Source organism: Tripterygium wilfordii, chromosome 12 (genome assembly GCF_013401445.1).
Source record: "Tripterygium wilfordii isolate XIE 37 chromosome 12, ASM1340144v1, whole genome shotgun sequence".
NCBI classification, from domain to species: Eukaryota; Viridiplantae; Streptophyta; class Magnoliopsida; order Celastrales; family Celastraceae; genus Tripterygium; species Tripterygium wilfordii.
The window spans coordinates 2,683,501-2,702,051 of record NC_052243.1 but is presented as its reverse complement, the minus strand read 5'-3'; the positions used below and the strand labels follow the sequence as shown (position 1 = coordinate 2,702,051).

Sequence of the window (18,551 nt, the reverse complement as noted above, 5' to 3'; positions counted from 1 at the left end):
AGATGTCTTGGATTTTTATTGTTTCAAGAACTATTATGGAAATAAATTGAATGAAAATATTGTAATATCAAATTCAAAATAAAGTACTGTAAATTCATGGTCCGCGCAATATGTCACAAATCATAATGCCAAGCATGTATATCACAATTACGTGTCAGACTCGGTAAAAATCAAACCCACAATGTTTTATGAGCAAGAGGCTTTATTCATATAAACTCTGAGTAATTATAATTTTATTATAATGGAATAAATTAGCAATATGAATATTTATATATAGGTGGAATATATTCATTTCCTTATAGTTAAAAGGGAACAAAAATTGGCAACCAATTTACCTTAACTAAAATTATGTTTCCCTGCAAGGTATATTTTATGAAATTGGTTATAAAATATCAAAAAAGATATCAATTGAAAAGAACTTTTTGCAAGCACGTTATCTCTTTTGTCCAATATTAGTGGATTGCTTCCTATTTTAACTTAAATCACAATTATTTTATATCTCCCACCTGAAAATCAATGTTTTTCAAATGACGAGCAAATTTAACAAGAAATAATGATGCCCTAAATCTAAAATTAAAAAATTAATCCCCCCAAAAAGGTATAAGTTCGGTGAAAAATATATATATATGTGACTCAAAAGTTGCATGAATTTTATTTTATATTACTTTTTTTAACTAAGAGCAATTTGTTCATATTGAGTATCAAATAATTTCTTTATTTTTTTTCTATTGTAAATTTATATTCCCATTTCATTGCTTCTTTACATATTGGATGATCATGACATTCCCTTTTGTTTGTTAATAACCATGTACTTAGAAAAATAATACAATGTTAATTCCGAAATACTTTTGGAGATTTAATTTTTCACCTTTTTTCTGCTCAAAATAATCCAAAATTACCTACATTGATGACAAATAATATAATTAGAGGTTTCCTTTATTAATTGCAAAGCAAATTGAAATCCCATATATAAGTGATCATTGGAGAGCTTTTGGAATATTCAGACAATCACTTGTTGTTTTTACCAAAGTTTTCTAGCTCTTCTTCAAAAATGTCTGTAAGTATTCCAAATTCCTTCTGAAAATCAAGTAGATATATATATATATAAAGAGAGAGACATAATTATTGTTATTTAATATATACTACAAATATTTTTAATAATATATACTCATTAACATATATAAATTTTTTATTTTGCTTATGTATGCAGAAAATGTTGTTCACATTATTTTATTTGCTAATCACAAATTGGGAATTGAGAAGTGGAGAATGCCATCAAGAGATTTCTCGTAATGATGTTGTTAATGTTATGGATTATGGAGCTGTTGGAGATGGAATTAGTGACAATTCACAAGTATGTTTCATTCTCTATATATAATATAATACTCATACTTAATTATTATTTTTTGAGGCTTATTGGCCATTAATTAATTTTGTGAAATATTGTAATTTTTTTTTCCTTCTTTGATGATTTATTAATATTATTTCAGCACTCAAATAAATTAATTTTTTCATATTTATTAACATTATTTTTTCCTGTAAATATAAAGGCATTCTTGAAGACTTGGGCAGCAGCTTGTGGAAGTGCATCAGTTGATCAATCAATGCTTGTACCAAACACAACATTCTTGGTAAATCCAGTAACTTTTGAAGGTCCCTGCAACCCTTCTACCATTTCTATCCTGGTAAGTGTTTTTTTTTCCCTTCTACACAATATAATGATTTATATTTTGAATTTAACACAAATATTTTTTGTTTTCTATACCACCATTTTTAACAATTTAATCATGAAAAATCCAGCTTCAGGGTAATATTATTGCCCCGGAATTTAAATCATGGGATGGTTACGATGCATCAAGATGGATTGTATTCTCAAAAGTGCAAGGACTCAAAATCACCGGCCAAGGAATGTTCGACGGAAGAGGATGGAGTTGGTGGCAATCTGTCCGCGACGCCAATCAAAGACCGATTGTAATCTAGTTTATTATTATTATTATTATTATTATTTTAATTTTGATCCAAATTGATCAATTTTTGTGTCAATTTTCACAAAAATTATATATGAAAGTTGAATTTTATTTATCAAATAATAATTTTATAAAAATTATTATGTACTAATTCGTTCGTTTAATTGTGTTTAGGGCACCACGTTTAAACACTGTGACAACCTTCAACTACAAGGATTCACACATGTAAACAGTGGAAGCCTCCATATTAGCATAGTTTATTCTAACCAAGTATTTATCTCTAAACTCCGTATATTTGCCCCGGAATCAAGCCCTAACACCGATGGCATCGATGTTGGTTACTCTTCAAATGTCAGCATTCGTCATATCGACATTGCAACAGGTATTTTTTTGTTTCTCAAATCGAACTTTTAGATAGTTATCTAAATCACTAAACCCTAAACCCCTTGTGTATGTATGTATTTCTAAATTTGTAGTCATCTAATTTTTTTTTTTAAATATTATTCTTAAATAATTAATATGATTGTTAGGTGATGATTGCATTGCAATCGGAGGAGGTTCCTCATACATTAACATAAGGGGTGTAAGATGCGGACCCGGGCATGGTATAAGGTATTGTTTCAAATATTTTAATTTATCATAATTTTTTATTTAATTACATAAAACAATTGCTTATGATCTTCTATTTCGAATTTATTATATTTTTTGATTAAATTATTTTATTTGCAGTATTGGAAGTTTAGGAAAAAATGGAAGGTCAGACAAAGTAGAACAAGTGCGTGTTAAAAATTGTACCTTTGTTGGAACTTCAAATGGAGTAAGAATAAAGACATGGCAGGTAAATATAAAGCTACCCACATATATATATATATATATATGAAATCACAAGTGGGCCCATTATTTTGGGTCTCACGTATTTCAAAAAGAATGAAAACATCTGTCTACATTTTAAGTTCCGCATAAGAGAATTACTCTTAAGAGGTAGATTTATTTTTGTATATAGGGTGGGTCTGGCTACGCGGAGCAAATATCGTTCCAGAAGATTAGGCTTCGGAATGTCACAAACCCTATAATTATCGATCAGTTCTATTGTCCTTCTAACAATTGCAGAAACCAGGTATGGCGACCAATATGCTTATATATATATATATATATATACACACTAGTGAAATAATAATAATAATGATGATGAAATTTTCTCTCTTACCAACTAAATTGATGAATGCAATTTTACAGACATCGGCAGTAAGAGTGAGTGATATCTCATTTGTTGGAATTCATGGGACATCAAGCAAAAAGAATGCAATCATATTGCAATGCAGTCAAACCATTGGCTGCCACAACATTTTGTTGAAATATATAAAGATAGCCTCAGCAATTCCACGACAAGTCACTCAGGCTTCCTGCTTCAATGCTCATGGAATATATACTTCTGCAACTCCTGCAGTTGATTGCCTGATAAACTAATTAGACCCTCTCTCTCTTTCTCTGTGTTCAGTGTAATTTGTGGGTGCATGTTCATTCTGTTATATATTCAATGATGTGAGATTAAATGGAATATAAATAATGCATACTTGGTTTGGATTAGACAGTGTTTCAATTCCGGCAAGTCTAAGAAGCACCAATACGAGTGCAGAGATACGAAATTTGTGATACGAGATACGGAGATTCATCATTTGTTCTAACAATTAGGATACGGATGTAGTTGGATGCGTCATATATAAATATTATTTTATATATTTATATAAAAAAATATATATTTACATAAGAACAAAATAACATTATCATTAATTCAAGTCTAATTTACAAGATTTGAGTATTATAGTTCAAGTCTTCTCAACCTAAAATACATGTCTTACAAAGGATTTTTTTACTAATTTCCTTTACTTATTAGAAGTTAGTGTTGGTCACGTGGTTAATCTGTGACTAATTCATCTTTTGTTGATAAAATTGCAACATCTCATTCTTTTATTGGCTGCATGATTCTGCAAAAGTGATATATAACGTGTATAAATAAGAAAAAGGACAACTTCCAACACAGTTAGAATTGAAGTATGGACCAAGTTCCAACACAATAAGAATTGAAGCATGAACCTAGTTATTTTGTGAGCAGCCGTACTTAGCCGAATCAGAACAATATCCCATATAAAAATAATTAATATAAAAAAATTGGGTGCGCACCCGCACTCCCAACGCCAAAGGCACCCAATGCCGGTGCCTTGCAGTGGTAGTCATGCTAGTGCTTCCTAGCCGACAACTGATCATCTTATTTTGGCACATATGAAGTTCTTTTGGATATTAAATATAAGACTAAACTCGGGTTATTTGTCAGGCTCACGCGCACAGAAGTTAGATCAAAACTCATCGTGAGGACACAATAGTATTGCTCCAAGTGTGAACGCAAATAAAAGTTTGACGAATATGGTAAGTTGGATCAAAACCCAACGTGAGACTAAGTGTATTGCTCAGAGTGAGAATCAAATTTATGACCTTCCGAATCTACATAGATTAATTCTAAAGAGATTCACCACTAGAGTTACTAAACTATCACCGAAATAATTGTTTTAAAACCTAAACGTCAACATTTCAGAACCTGATGTGTATGCAACGATAATAAAACTCAAATCCTTTCTAATTAAGAAATTAAATAAATAGACTAGGACCAAACTAATTAAATTATACACTGTCTCAAATAATTTCAACATCATCTGACGTATGTAAAATCAAAGTTTGTTTGTTGGCTTTTGTATGCCGTGGTCCTTGTTCGCAGAAAAGAATCATGATTCATGAGAGACAAGGTCCCAAGGATTCCATCTTGAAGGTTCCGCCCCCCGCACCAGGTGACCCCAGCCCATATACAAACTCCCTTACTAGTGCATTTCCGTAAGAAATCATTTAAATAATAAATCAACTAAAAAGTCATATAATATTGGTGGCATCACTTGGCATTCTTGTAGATTTTAGGCTTCTTTATTTCACCAAATTAGTTTATTTTTATTGGAAATCTTAAAAGCATATTCAAGCCTTAGCAAGCACTTGTTCTAGAATACAATAAGATCCAATCATGGCCAAAGAAGAACTCCAACTCTTTGAATCAACAACACCATCAATGGCTTTTTCTTCACCTCCTGATCATCCTCTTAGTACTGTAGGAATCTTGAGGGAAGCAATCAAAACACAAGCAAGAGATACAAAACTCACTCTTCATGTCATGCTCCTCATACTTTCTCCCTTATCTCTCATTTTCATTCTTCATTCTATCTTTGCTAGGCCTCTTATAGAGATGATTGAACATGGTAGCGGGGATCATCATACATCTCTCTTCGTACTCGAAATCGCCTTCTTTGTTGCCTTCTATATTGTTACTTTCTTTGGGATGGTGATTAGTATTCATATCTACTCTCCAACATACAATATTGGAAGATCTACAAGTAGTAGTAGTCTAAGAGATTTGATTTCCTGGTTCTGTTTTTCATGGAGGGGACCTTTCATCACATACTTGTACGTTACTTTCATCGCAGCCATTTCTTTTGTTGTCATCAAACTGGTAATTAATGTGATTACTGCTTCTATGGTGGTGGCAATTCTGGCTTCAATGGGTTCTGTTTACTTAGCTTCAGTACTGATGCTCGCGATCGTGGTATCGGTCATTGAAGGTGGTGATTGTAAGGGAGAAGAGGCATTAAAAAGGGCTTGGAAGCTGATGAGAGGGAGAGAGGTTCAAGGGTTTGAAGTAATGTTGATTTTGGTTTTGTTATTTGTTCCAATCTTTGTTGTGTTCATTGTTGCAGGAATAGATGATGACATGAGTTTAGTCAATCAGTCTTTTTGTGGGATTGTTGCAGGGATTCCTTTCTGCCTGGCAGAGTTGTATATTTTTGTGGTGATGATTGTGTTTTACTTTGAATGTAAGAAGAATCATGGGGAGAGATTAGAGTTGGAGGTGGAAGATGGTTTTAGTTTACTTAGCTCCTCATAGATCTCAAATGATTTTGATCCCTAATTTACTTTCCCTGCTTTTCATTTTTATGGTTATTGTCTTGTAAGATCAGTTTTTTTTTTTTTAATGGTTCTTCTCTTGTAAAATATCATATATTTTTTTCTTTCCATCTGCACTACATTGTTATAAAAAACGAGAACCATGAGTAACTCAGATAACACTTATGTGTATGGTATCTCATGGAGATTTCGAGTTGCAGCCTTCACATCCCTTATAATAAAAAAGTAGTTATCTCTTGATGTGAATGTGAATGTGGCACTCATTCAACCACGTTCACATGTGCGGACTAGACACGACATCATTACTAAATTGGCTAACCCAATGGTCCCCAACTTCAAGATCCGTTTGGTAATTCTTTGTATTTTGACCAATCGAGGTGACCTATTGTCAAGTATAAATTATGATTGTAGTGTTGTGACGTGAGTATACAACCATAATAAAACTCAAATCCTTTCCAAGAAATCAAATAAATAGACTAGGACCAAACTAAATTATGCAATCCCTAAAATAACTTCGCCATCATCTGACATATGTCAAATCAAAATTTTTGATTTTTTATCACGACAAATTATTTTTTGTTTGGAAAAAAAAACACTATCATATTCATCATGCTAAATATTACATATTTATAATTTTTTTGATGCACCGATCCAGTGATTTTCAACACTCACCTCCATCAATCCATTACACATGGCGTATTATGTCATATCATGTCATGAGTTAATTAATGTGGTGTACCGAACCAATTAGATTGTGTGTCATGAGTTAATTAATGTGGTGTACCGAACCAATTAGATTGTGTCACTTCATAGAGAAGTCGTACATATTCACACGAGGTTATGAAATTGTACATCGTTGTTGTCCTTGTTCGCATAAAAGAATCATGGGAGACAAGGATTGCATCTTGAACTTTCCGCCCCCCTTCCCCACACCAGATAACCCCAGCCCCATATATAAACTCCCTTACTTGTGCATTTCCTTGAGAAATGCCTGAAAAAAGCTGAATAGGTTTGGTCCAAAAGCAAATAAATCCATAAAAGAAGTTATATAATATTATATCTTTGTGGACAATAATGTTTGATGGCCTCACTTGGCATTCTTGTAGATTTTAGTGGTTTCTTTAATTATTTCACCAAATTAAATAGAAATTTAGTATTATTATTGGAAAATCTTAGAAGGAAGTGTCTTGGTCTTTTACAATGCATATAAACATGAAACTAAGTAAATGATTTTATCATCAATTCAACCTTTCAAGACTTGGAAATCATTCATGGGCAAAGAAGAACTCCAAAACCTTGACCCAACAACACCATCAATGGCTTCTTCTTCAGTACCTCTTAATCCTCTTAGTGTTGGAGGAATCTTGAGGGAAGCAATCAAAACACAAGCAAGAGATAAAAAACTCATTCTTCATGTGATGCTCCTCATACTTTCTCCCTTATCTCTCATTGTCCTTCTTCATTCCATCTTTGCTAGGCCTCTTATAGAGATGATTGAAGATGGTGGTGCTGATCATCAAAGGGACTTGATTACATCTCTCATCGTACTCGAAATCGTCTTCTTTGTTGCCTTCTACATTGTTACTTTCTTTGGGGTGGTGATTACTATTCATGTCTACAATCCAACATACAATGGAAGATCTACAAGTAGTAGTAGTCCAAAAGATTTGATTACATGGTTCTATTTTTCATGGAGAGGACCTTTCATCACATACTTGTATGTTACTTTCATCGTCGCCATTTCTGTCGTTGTCATCGTAGTTTCGATCAAACTGGTTAATGTGATTATTGCTTCTTTGGTGGTGGGGATTCTGGCTTCAATGGGTTTTGTTTACTTAGCTTCAATACTGATGCTCGCGGTCGTGGTATCGGTCATTGAAGGTGGTGATTGTAAGGGAGAAGAGGCGTTAAAAAGGGCTTGGAAGATGATGAGAGGAAGAGAGATTCTTGGGTTTGAAGTAATGTTGATTTTGGTGTTGTTATTTGTTCCAATCTTTGTTGTGTTCATTGTTGCAGCAACAGATGATGACATGGGTTTAGTCACTCAGTCTTTTTGTGGGATTGTTGCAGCAATTCCTTTCTGCTTAGCAGAGGTGTATCTTCTTCTGGTGATGATTGTGTTTTACTTTGAATGTAAGAAGAATCATGGGCAGAGATTAGAGTTGGAGGCGGAAGATGGTTTTGGATTACTTAGCTCCTCACAGACCTCAGATGATCTTGATCCCTAATTCACTTTTTGAAATTGATCTTTTTTTTTTCTTTTTCATTTTTATGGTTCTTGTCTTGTAAGATCAGATTTCTTTTTTTGATCGTTCTTGTCTTGTAAGATATCAGGCCGTTCTGTATTATTTGAAGGTGGTAATGATGATGATACAGAAGTAGCAGAGGAATTCAAATATCACATAAAAAAAAAGTATATCAACTGCACCAAAGAAAAAAAAACGAAAATGATGGACGATTAGGAAGTCAGTCACTTGCCAGTCATAGAGACCTAAGACCCAGCAGACCACTAACCCACACCTGACCGAGCATCCAGGACGCATTATTGCGAATGTTTCGACTCAAACCTGGGTGGATGATATCCCATCAGTTCTCAAACCACTGGACCAAACAAGCGGGGATGAAAGTAGTGGTCTCTTGATGTGAACGGCACTCATGTTCAAATATGCAGACCAGATACGACAGCATCAATAAAAATCGCTAACCCAATGGGCCACAGCTTTTGATTTCCAACTTCAAAGTTGGAAACTCACTGACTGACTATATATACCTTTCTCTCCTTCAAACTCCGAAGCATTCAAAAGGAGAAAAGATAAGGAAATCCACAATTTGATCAGAAGAAATGTCGTGGCAAACTTACGTCGATGAACACCTGATGTGCGATATCGACGGCCAACATCTCTCGGCCGCTGCTATCATCGGCCACGATGGCAGTGTCTGGGCCCAGAGCTCTACCTTCCCTCAGGTTCTTTCTATTCTACGATTGAATGCCGATAAATCTTGTATTTCTGAATTTATACGGATCTGATCATCTGAAATTTGAGTTATTAGATTATTTGAAATTTGGGTGATATTATTGTTGTTTTTTTTTTTTTGGTTCTGTGTGAGTTGTTTCAGAGAATTATTTGAGGATTTGATTAAATTATTGTATCGAATCAGTGTATTCGTTGGCTCTATTGCCTTTTACTTTTCCATTGTCATTGATTTGGGTCAATTTTGATTGTTTCATTAAGGATGGATCTGTAATATTCAGTTGGTTTTACTTTTACCCGTACTGATGAATCACATGGTAGTACTTGGCATTACTGGGAAGATTTATTTATTTTTTCTTTTTCAGGGAAACAGCATTTGAAATCATTCTATTCTTAATTTGCCTGTGCACACCTTTTCTTGGATGCGTCGAAAAAGTTTGAGCCTTTGAGGATGAACTGGGCATATTGTGGGGCTTGCCCCTAAAATCAATGAGTTTGATATTTGATGATATAATAATTTAACGTTGGTTTTTTTTTTTCTTTTCCCTTTCTCAATTAGATTGGAAGTTTTGCTGTGCAATTTGGTGTGGGCTGTTTACGTGCTGGTATGTATTGATGTATGATATAAAGGAGGGAGGAAATAATCTGTTTCACCACTATGTTGATCAAGAGATAGTTCTCCTTTTCATTTGTAATTCCTTGGGTTCTGAAGTTTGTTTTGAATAACACAACTGTGATTGGGGTTTTCCATTTTAATGGCTTAAGTTTCACTTTCTGAATGTAGTTGAATGACTGTTTCTCAATGGGACTTCAAGTAGATGATCGACTGTGGTGGAATACTTGCCTTGCATTTGCAATATAGTTGTTCATTAACATGTTCTTTGTCGGTTATTTGCAGTTCAAGCCTGAAGAGAATGCTGCCATCATGAAAGACTTTGATGAACCTGGGACTCTGGCTCCAACTGGATTGCACCTCGGTGGCACAAAATACATGGTTATCCAGGGAGAGCCTGGAGCTGTGATTCGTGGAAAGAAGGTACTCTGCTGTTCATGATTCCGACTTCCTTCAATCATGTTACACTTTTTTTTCCATAATTGAGTTTCTGATAGTGTTCCTGTCTTCATAATTGTGATAGTTCTTCCAGATATTATATGCATAATGCTGTTGTGGGCTAAATATTTTGCTGTTCACATGCTACAACCCTACAGGCATTCTATGATAGCATTTATTGTATATAGATGTATTAAGATAAGTAATTGTTGGTGTAGAGTAAAATGTGGCGTCGATTAAGATTTAAGATTTAAGAATTGGATCAGATTTACGCACTACATGAGCGGCAAAGGAAGAAAAATACATTGTTCAACTTTCCCATAAGGACCTAATGAAATTGTTTGCTCACATATCGGAGGGTTGGACCCGATTTGACTGGTAGGTGTAGATAAAATGAAGGCAGATTCTTTGGAATTTATTTTCATGCTTTTGTGTATAATTGTGATGGCTTAGATGGATCTTAGCAGCACTTTTGTCACTATAATAGAGTAACGGACTCGAAATCTTGCATATCCATGAAAAGATAATTTTAAAGCGTATCTTTTCGAGCTTCAAGATCACTTGTTTGGGACCACTTGAATAATTGCTATTGGTTGTGATTTTCGTGTCCCCAACAATAAGAGTCTCTTGCACACAAAGCATAGGAAGAGGCACATGGATGATCATTTGCTTTTGCATGAATATATTCAGTAAGTGTCCCCAGCAGATGTATGTCATAGTGTCATTCATGTATTTATATCTTTTATTTCCATATGACTTCATACAGGTACCTAATCTTGCATCGTTTAGCCTACTCTCAATGTCTGTTGATGGTAAAATATATGCATTTAATCCATCGATACTGAGATACTGAACTCCATCTAAGTGATGGGAGATGTAAATTTAATTTTAGACAGCATGAAACTATTTTACAGATTCAGGTAAAGTTTATTCAATCGTGTTCATTTATGTGGTTAGTATAAGAAACCAATCTGCAAGTAGTTGCTCAGTACTTGACTAAGTTAGGGTTAGTACTCCAGTTTGAGAAAGCCGATGCTCTTGTATATGCTTATTTTATTTATTTAATCTTTCTCCTTTATTTTTCCGTGTCCCCTTCTTTGGCAGGGCTCTGGTGGTATCACTGTGAAGAAAACTAGCCAAGCTCTGATTATTGGCATATACGAAGAGCCTCTGACTGCAGGACAATGTAACATGATTGTTGAGAGGTTGGGGGATTACCTCATTGATCAAGGCCTTTAGGTCTGATCATTGCTCCACAGATGCCAGGCTTTGGGTCTGGGCTTGCGTATGGCTGTGGACTGGCATTAGTTTAATAACCTGTGATCAAAGTGTTCTTAGTGTCATAGGCTTATTATTTTCCCCTAATTATCCTTATTCAGGCCGAGTATTTATTATGCTCTCCTTTATTTCTGGTGAAGTTTGAGTTTGCATATTTGAAGCTTGCATGTTGTTGGCTTGGGTTTGGGTTTTATATCATACAAGATTAAAAAGAAAAAGAAAAAAGAAGAGGGTATCTTCTTGAGTTTGAGATATAAGACTAGGTTTTTCCATAATAAAGTTGTCTAGCTGGCTTCTTCCATTTTCTTTGTATATGTTCTCTTCGCATGATTACCAATTTTTTGGGGTCTAAGTTTGAGATCTCGATATGAAAATGTGATGATCGACCATGTTGTATTGTTTTTGCTATTACTCCCCAGTTGGAAAACAAGTATTCTCCCATTCTACGAAGCGTATGAATTTCGGCCCGGATTGGTTTTAATAGGCCTAATCAGAATACCAAGTTTTAACTAGTGCTGGATTATAAATTTACAATATATGTTAAGTATTGATAATGTGATTACTGAAAAATAAAGAAAAAAATTAAAATTAAATCAAATCAAATATTGTCAATACAATTTCCATTGCAAATAGAAGGGTAACCAACAATTCAATACTTTGCATTGTAATTTTTTTATTTAAAAGGAATGAATTTATCTTCTTTGGTACATTAAAAATTTGTGAAGGAACAGAGAGGGGTGAGGGTCCATTTAAAAATGGGAAATAAGAATTTGAGACAGAAGGGTGTTATAGTCATTTCAGAGAATCCAATCCTTAGAAAACCCTAATCCTCCTTGCATATGCGCACTTCTATATAAGAAAGACTCAGCACCACATTCGTCTCCATCTCTCTTTTCCTGAGTCGGTCTCTATTTTTGGTTTGTTAGTTTAGGTAGATCTTCTTCTAAACCGTCTTTTCTATTGAGGAGAAGAGAAGAGGAGATTTATTTATAGGTATAGTTTTAATAAGCAGGGAAGTGTGTATCGGCGTTGTGCGATAATGAATGCACTCTGAATCCGAAAGTGTTCCCTGCAACAAGAACCGAAATCAATCGGGGGGAAGATGGGCAGTTGTGTTTCAATCTCCATTGAATTTCTCAACAATCATCTTCCCCACATTTCAACCCTTCTTTATAGATTTGTTTTTATTCATCAGTCGATTCAATTTCCAGATTTCAAACTCGGATTGCTTTACTTTTAGTTGATTCGTTTTGAGAATTGAATACCCATTACAATAAAGATATTTGATTTGATCGAATTTAGCGGAGCCTACCCTACATAGGTGCTGGGCTAACTAACAAGTAACAAGGCCCTTTTGATTTGGGCTTACCGGGCTTTCCATTGCTAATATCAGTTAACTGTGAAAAAAAGTTATTTGTATAAAAAGCATAGCAAATAGTTTGTTTTTTTTTTAAATAAAATTAAAAATTGGTTTCAGTCTATAGTGATGAAATAATAGACAAATGAAGGCGGCCATTTTGTTTGAATCAGAGGAGGCAACGTGGTATTCGGTTGGGTCCAAGGTTGTTAGAATTAAAACATTGGAAGAAAATTATGTGGTGTAGACTGGTTTCTTTGACCATCAAATCTCCAACATTGAGAAGAGATTTATTTGGGAAGTTTGATTATTGGTGGTAGGGTCCCAAGCCAACTTTTTTAGACTTGAATCTACAGCAAATGTGAGGCTCCGGGGTTCTGGACTTGTGTGTTCATCTAAGAATTAGTTCCTTTGTCAGTCTCGTTGGTATAATATGAACAATTTAATATGACAAAGAAATAGAGCACAAATTTATTTATTTTTTTTGCTCAATAAATAGAGCACAATTGAAATACTAACTATTTATCTAAAATTTTGGGCGTTTATTAGAAAAATCAGTTTCATGTTTGTTTTTTTTTTAAAAAAATTATTTATAATTTCATTTGTATTGTTGAATAAACCCACATATTCCCAGTACAATAAAATAAATGCTGGTCCTCATTAATATTATTAGATGGTGATTCAATATGGACGGATTCAGAGGCATTGTGCTTATCCTCCTTTTTTATATTACAAGGACAGCTTCAATTCAAAACCATACATACAATAAACAAGATAATGTCGAATCTTAAAGATAAGCTCTTCAAATATATTTAAATCACTACTTATGATAAGGACCTAATAATTAGTGTTACTCTTTTTTTAAAAAAAATTAAAAGTTTATTACAATCCCCGGATGAATTCTTCTCTCTCCACTATAGAGTGAATCTACACTAGGTAGTCATGTATCCAAACTCTTAAACCACATAAGTTCAGTGATAAGCGGGTGTGAGTGTGAAATCGAACTCTTAAACCACATAAATTTTGTGATAAACAAGCGAGGATGTGAGCTATCGAGTTCTCCTCTCAACGTATCAGTTGACAAACAATCACCCTCAATTTGTGCGCATAAACTGTTGGACTTCTTGAATGAAGTGTCTCATAGGCGAATCATCATACTTCGCGCTTGTTAATGTCATAATTAACTATAGTAGTTGAGAACATATCAAGCACAAAATTCGACGCATTAGGGTTTCTTTGTGGATGCAATACTTCATGCAAATCCAACGGCAATGTTACAAATCAATTTATGATTTCCATTTTACCCCCAATCTATATGGTAGAGGATTGTCATTGATTATAAACAGACATATAGGGTCCAGAGTCGCTTAACATCCAACACTTCCACGTAGATTAGGAGTAGAATGGAATCATAAACAGGAGGTTTTAAATATATTCAATAAAGTTTGACCAATGATGCTGATGTGTGCTGACTTGTATTTGTGATTATCATAATAAATTTGCTTCCAAATAGGTATAGATGGTACACGTATCACCTATCATGCATACATATCCCCAAAAGCGTGTCCTAATCCACTCAAAAAGTTCCTAATATATGCATGTATCTATTCAAGGATTCATAGCTTGTTTGTGTTCATATTCTTCATCTCTCTCTCTATCTCTTCTTCTTGTTCTTCTTCAAAAGATATGCAAATTCTTCAATCTCAATCCTCTGTAGCACTATTCCATGCTAAGGATCAATGGGTGACCATGAAAAGTCATGATCATGATGGCTCAAGTGTCTCAAATGGATCAACAACATCTTCATCATCAAGCATGGTAGATGATGATGATGATGTGTTTTCATCATCTTCAAGTTCTTCAAATGGGGCTTTGTATCAATTATCAGAGCTCATGACCCATCTACCAATCAAGTAAGCAAATCAATCAACAAGAACATTAATTATATATATATATATATATGTTCAATATTATTATACAATTAGATTTCTCAATATGGAACTAAATCTTATGTTTTGATTTTTGATGCAGGAGGGGGTTGTCTAATTATTTTCAAGGAAAGTCTCAATCTTTCACATCTTTTACCAGTGTGAGGAGCATAGAAGACCTTGCAAAGAAAGAAAATCCTTACACAAAGAGAATGAAGACTTGTAAGAGCCATGAAAATGGGTTTGATACCCACAAATCATACACTCATGATCTTCCTAAGGCAACTATATCAAAGAAGGTCTCAAGATCTTTAAAAGGCAGATCAAGAGGCAACAATTTTGTGTTCAATAGCAAGAAATATCCGAATCCGATTTCTGTACCAAAAGAACCCTAGATAACATCATCAAATTGCATGATTTGGTGGTGCAGTAACACGGATTCTTTTTTGTTTTTGGTTATGGTAGATTTTCAAAGATGATTGTGGAAAACATGTGATCAAGCATAGAATCATATAAAATTATAGTCACTACTCACTTTGCAATTTTGGTAGACTTTCCCTAGCTTGAGTTTAAGGTTCCATCAAAGTTTTCATGGCAATTTGAATCAGATGGGTTTTTTCTCAAGATTGTTATCCATTCACAGCTCCTAAACAAATTAAGATGGAAAACTAGTTGTGATCCTTATTTCCTTCAGATAATTAAGCTTATGATAGGGAAAAAATGTTAGGATTAATGGGGATTGTGATTGGTATAATCTGCAGTACTAATTGCAGTATCAATCAATGTTATTGTAATAATAATCCAATCATTCCAAAATAAAGCAAAAACTTAATGTCAACGATGCAGAAACCACAGAAAATAAAGCAACACGTATAACACCTCTAGAAATTGATTCAGTTTCCATGTCTTCCACAGCTTCTTCTTCCTCTAAAATCTCCTCCACTCCATGATTCAAAATCTCAAAGCTTTGCACTTCAATGGCTTCCTGGTTTAATTCTTCATGCTCAACTTCTTTCACTGGATCCATTAAAAAGCCATATTCTTTTCTCTCAGTAACATTTGAAAAATCAGGTAACTCAACCTGGTAACCATAAACTTCAACAAATCCAAAGTTTTCTTCTACTAAGTCTACTCTCCAGCTCAACATTCTCAATTTTCTTATAAGAAATCTCTCCTGTATTCATTTTGAGATCACTAGCATCTTCACTTTCTCCGGCTTGTTCCTCAATCAGTTGAGCAAAACCTTCTTCAATGTTTTCATCTTTAATATCAAGCTGCTGATCAATTGAAGAATCAGATCCCTCAATCTGATGATCATAAACCTCAACAACTCCAATATGTCTTCTTCAATTTGTCCACCCTCAACCTCAACATTCTCACTTTTCACATTAGGAATCTCTATTGTATCCATTTGGAAATCACAAGCATCTTCACATACCACTCTGGCTTGTTCCTCTATGAGTTCATCTTTGACAACCTTGATAACCTCAAATTTTCCAGCTTGGACCTCTTCCACCTCAATCCGCTCATCACTATCACCTAGTCCCCTTATAACATCTTGTACCAACTCTTCTGTAACAATACTATATCCAATAACTGTATGGTTTATTACAATCAGATCCCTTTGTGAATCGAATATACCTCCTTCACCCTCAAAACTCTTCACCAAACCATAGACATGGTCATGTAACCTGAATTGCCAATCCTGTATGGCTTGTGTGGTAGGTGAAGGAGTGGGAGAATTCATAGAGTAAATGTATGACGTAGGGAACACCAGAACAATCAGTAAGAGCAAAATCTTCAACAAACCCGTCTTGCCTTCGTTCACTTCTTCTTCTTCCTCATCTAATTCCTCGTCACTGAATTCAAGTTCTTCATTTTCTTTCTTCAGAGAGCCTTCTTGAGAAGCATGTAAAGAATCAGTTTCCTCATCACTCACTTTTATGGCTTCAGGAGACACAGTTCTACCAAGACTTGAATCATCGCTGCTTACTTCATCTTCTTCTTCCTTATCTAATTCCTTGTCACTGAATTCAAGTTCTTCGTTTTCTTTCTTCAGAGAGCCTTCTTTAGAAGCATGTAAAGGATCAGTTTCCTCATCTCACATTTTCTTGGCTTCAGGAGACACAGTTCTACCAAGACTTGAATCATCGCTGCTTACTTCATCCGTGTTTTCCATGCGAAGCAATATCTTTTGGAGCCTATTAGGCTTATACAGGAGAAAATCAGGCCTTGGAGAGAGATAATTCTTTAATGGGTCATAAGGCCTCAAATCAGAATCATTGTTTCAAGTTTCAGTAGTACCTAGACTTGAAATCACCGAAGCAGCTCTTGAATCAAATTCTGAAGTCTTTTTGGTGGATTTTGAATCAATGTTGGGGGGTTCTTCTGTAGAGAAAAGTCAGTAATTTGGTTTCGTTCAGCTAAGACTTTCTTTCTTGGAGGATTGGCCTTTGAAGTTGCAGAAATTGTCGGCGACATGAAGTTCTTTGTTGCTGGTTTATTTGGACTCCGCAAATTGAGACCCATTTCTTGATAGCTTTTACCATTCTCATCAACACCTATAAATATTAAACTCTTGTAAGAATTAAAGATAAAAAAAATTAAAAGAGGAATTGGAAAACTAGATCTAGTTCCTTTGTTTGGTTGCTCAGAAAATTAAAAAGGAAAATAATATATATATATAGGAAGAAAGAAAACATCCTCAAAAACCCATCACTCCAGTTATTCTAATGTTCTCTGTTCAGATAACCAGAACATCCTGATAAATCATACAGAACAAAAGGGAAGGAAGGAGGGAGGAACTAACTTTCTGGAGTTTCAGGGATTCTTGTGCCGGAAAAATTCTTGTGAGAATATTTCATTGCTACGGCTTTCTTTCTGGTCTTCAATGGCTTTTTCTCTCTTTCTTTCTGAGTGACTGCGATCCGTTCTCTATCTCTCTCTTGAAGTTTTGGGAAAAAGTCGGAAATGGAGGTGCTGGTAAGGTGACCGTTGGAGATTGGATTATGTAAGTATTTGAAATTTAAAATTTGAAATACCTTTTTTTTAAGTTTTTCTTTGTTGACCGTTGGGGGTAGCTGGGTGTTAGACATGTACAACGATTAGAAATAGAATATTGTCTTGTGGATACTGTTTTAAGATCTTGGGCTAGGCCTAACTTTCAAGGCCCGTAACTTTTTCTGGTTAGGCTATTAGCCTCAAGAGTTTTTGGCATCTGGGTTTGATTGGAAAATTGACATTAAGAGTTCCGTTCATAGTGCACTAATAACAGGGCCTAAATAATACTGGGTCGGGTGATGACTTGTTCTTGGAACCTCTCTCCTCTTTGGATTAGGGGTGACAAAAAATCGATTCCGGGTTGCATAATATCACGTGTTTAATAAATATTTACATATCCATACCCAAGTTGGATTGAATTTTAAGTGAGACGAACAGAGAAGTGGAGACGGCGCGTGGTGTTTTAAACGCGTGAGACAACACTAATAGAATTTATCTGTAAGAGGGTAAGCAATTTCTTTGACTGGATTAAAGTCGCCACATGTCAAATATTCAGTGGAACAAGCACACCACATCAGCGTGATTACGTGGTGTGCAGTGACCACTGAATATTTTCTCCTCTCTTGTTTGGATTAGGGGTGACAAAAAATCAATTATGGGTTGGATAATATCACGTGTTTACGAAATATTTACATGTCCATACCCAACTTGGATTGGATTTTGGACGTATTTAATTGATCACACCCGAATTGATTTAAATTTAGATAAATTAATCTGTGTTCGGGTCTGGATAACTAAACTGGACAAGATTTATGTGTTTGGACCGTGACCCGGTTTTAAACCGGAAATTTTTATTAGATTTGGACCCATATTTCGAACATATAATTTATCTTCGAACTTAATTTAATACAGGTCAGACAAGAATTTCGTCACCGCTAATTTAGATGCCTAGCCAACGTACGTCAAAAAGCAGCAAAGATTTGACCAATTAAGACCATA

General features: G+C 34.7%; 6 protein-coding genes and 1 non-coding gene across 7 annotated transcripts; 6 read left to right on the top strand and 1 right to left on the bottom strand.

Moving 5' to 3' along the window:
- Positions 1-1,051: 1,051 nt before the first annotated feature.
- Positions 1,052-3,434, top strand: LOC120010445 (probable polygalacturonase At3g15720). Its single transcript, XM_038861246.1, has 9 exons — positions 1,052-1,057; positions 1,211-1,354; positions 1,551-1,691; positions 1,807-1,971; positions 2,142-2,349; positions 2,498-2,579; positions 2,697-2,805; positions 2,971-3,084; positions 3,204-3,434. Exons 1-9 carry the CDS (start codon positions 1,052-1,054, stop codon positions 3,432-3,434), a joined length of 1,200 nt encoding a protein of 399 aa, XP_038717174.1.
- Positions 3,435-5,031: 1,597 nt separating this feature from the next.
- On the top strand, positions 5,032-5,946 carry LOC120010444. The gene has a single exon (XM_038861245.1). It carries the CDS (start codon positions 5,032-5,034, stop codon positions 5,944-5,946), a length of 915 nt encoding a protein of 304 aa, XP_038717173.1.
- Positions 5,947-7,237: 1,291 nt separating this feature from the next.
- LOC120010443 lies at positions 7,238-8,612 on the top strand. Its single transcript, XM_038861244.1, has 3 exons — positions 7,238-8,144; positions 8,257-8,324; positions 8,454-8,612. Exons 1-3 carry the CDS (start codon positions 7,238-7,240, stop codon positions 8,610-8,612), a joined length of 1,134 nt encoding a protein of 377 aa, XP_038717172.1.
- Positions 8,613-8,742: 130 nt separating this feature from the next.
- Positions 8,743-11,568, top strand: LOC120010132 (profilin-3). The gene is made up of 3 exons (XM_038860837.1): positions 8,743-8,931; positions 9,837-9,974; positions 11,094-11,568. Exons 1-3 carry the CDS (start codon positions 8,809-8,811, stop codon positions 11,226-11,228), a joined length of 396 nt encoding a protein of 131 aa, XP_038716765.1. The 5' UTR covers positions 8,743-8,808; the 3' UTR covers positions 11,229-11,568.
- Positions 11,569-12,272: 704 nt separating this feature from the next.
- Positions 12,273-12,427, top strand: LOC120011648. Its single transcript, XR_005471092.1, has one exon. It is a non-coding gene; the product is annotated as a small nucleolar RNA snoR135 (small nucleolar RNA).
- A 1,809-nt stretch (positions 12,428-14,236) lies between these two features.
- LOC120010171 lies at positions 14,237-15,094 on the top strand. Its single transcript, XM_038860882.1, has 2 exons — positions 14,237-14,537; positions 14,656-15,094. The coding sequence occupies exons 1-2, from the start codon at positions 14,311-14,313 to the stop codon at positions 14,945-14,947; spliced, it is 519 nt and encodes a 172-aa protein (XP_038716810.1). The 5' UTR covers positions 14,237-14,310; the 3' UTR covers positions 14,948-15,094.
- Positions 15,095-15,270: 176 nt separating this feature from the next.
- On the bottom strand, positions 15,271-17,540 carry LOC120010172. Its single transcript, XM_038860883.1, has 2 exons — positions 17,362-17,540; positions 15,271-17,113 (listed from the first exon to the last, which is right to left on the bottom strand). The coding sequence occupies exon 2, from the start codon at positions 16,297-16,299 to the stop codon at positions 15,781-15,783; it is 519 nt and encodes a 172-aa protein (XP_038716811.1). The 5' UTR covers positions 16,300-17,113; positions 17,362-17,540; the 3' UTR covers positions 15,271-15,780.
- Positions 17,541-18,551: the final 1,011 nt, after the last annotated feature.

Bases quoted from the DNA above. Each gene is read 5' to 3' on its own strand.
- LOC120010443 (XM_038861244.1), top strand. From the start codon at position 7,238: ATGGGCAAAGAAGAACTCCAAAACCTTGACCCAACAACACCATCAATG. The intron at 8,145-8,256 runs GTTTTGGATTAC...TTGTCTTGTAAG, and splicing joins AGAGTTGGAGGCGGAAGATG to ATCAGATTTCTTTTTTTGAT. The intron at 8,325-8,453 runs GTAATGATGATG...TGCCAGTCATAG, and splicing joins TTCTGTATTATTTGAAGGTG to AGACCTAAGACCCAGCAGAC.
- LOC120010132 (XM_038860837.1), top strand. From the start codon at position 8,809: ATGTCGTGGCAAACTTACGTCGATGAACACCTGATGTGCGATATCGAC. The intron at 8,932-9,836 runs GTTCTTTCTATT...GGTTATTTGCAG, and splicing joins AGAGCTCTACCTTCCCTCAG to TTCAAGCCTGAAGAGAATGC. The intron at 9,975-11,093 runs GTACTCTGCTGT...CTTCTTTGGCAG, and splicing joins CTGTGATTCGTGGAAAGAAG to GGCTCTGGTGGTATCACTGT.
- LOC120010444 (XM_038861245.1), top strand. From the start codon at position 5,032: ATGGCCAAAGAAGAACTCCAACTCTTTGAATCAACAACACCATCAATG.
- LOC120010445 (XM_038861246.1), top strand. The intron at 1,692-1,806 runs GTTTTTTTTTCC...ATCCAGCTTCAG, and splicing joins CCATTTCTATCCTGGTAAGT to GGTAATATTATTGCCCCGGA. The intron at 2,806-2,970 runs GTAAATATAAAG...TTTTGTATATAG, and splicing joins TAAGAATAAAGACATGGCAG to GGTGGGTCTGGCTACGCGGA.
- LOC120010171 (XM_038860882.1), top strand. From the start codon at position 14,311: ATGCAAATTCTTCAATCTCAATCCTCTGTAGCACTATTCCATGCTAAG. The intron at 14,538-14,655 runs GTAAGCAAATCA...TTTTTGATGCAG, and splicing joins ATGACCCATCTACCAATCAA to GAGGGGGTTGTCTAATTATT.
- LOC120010172 (XM_038860883.1), bottom strand. From the start codon at position 16,299: ATGAATTCTCCCACTCCTTCACCTACCACACAAGCCATACAGGATTGG.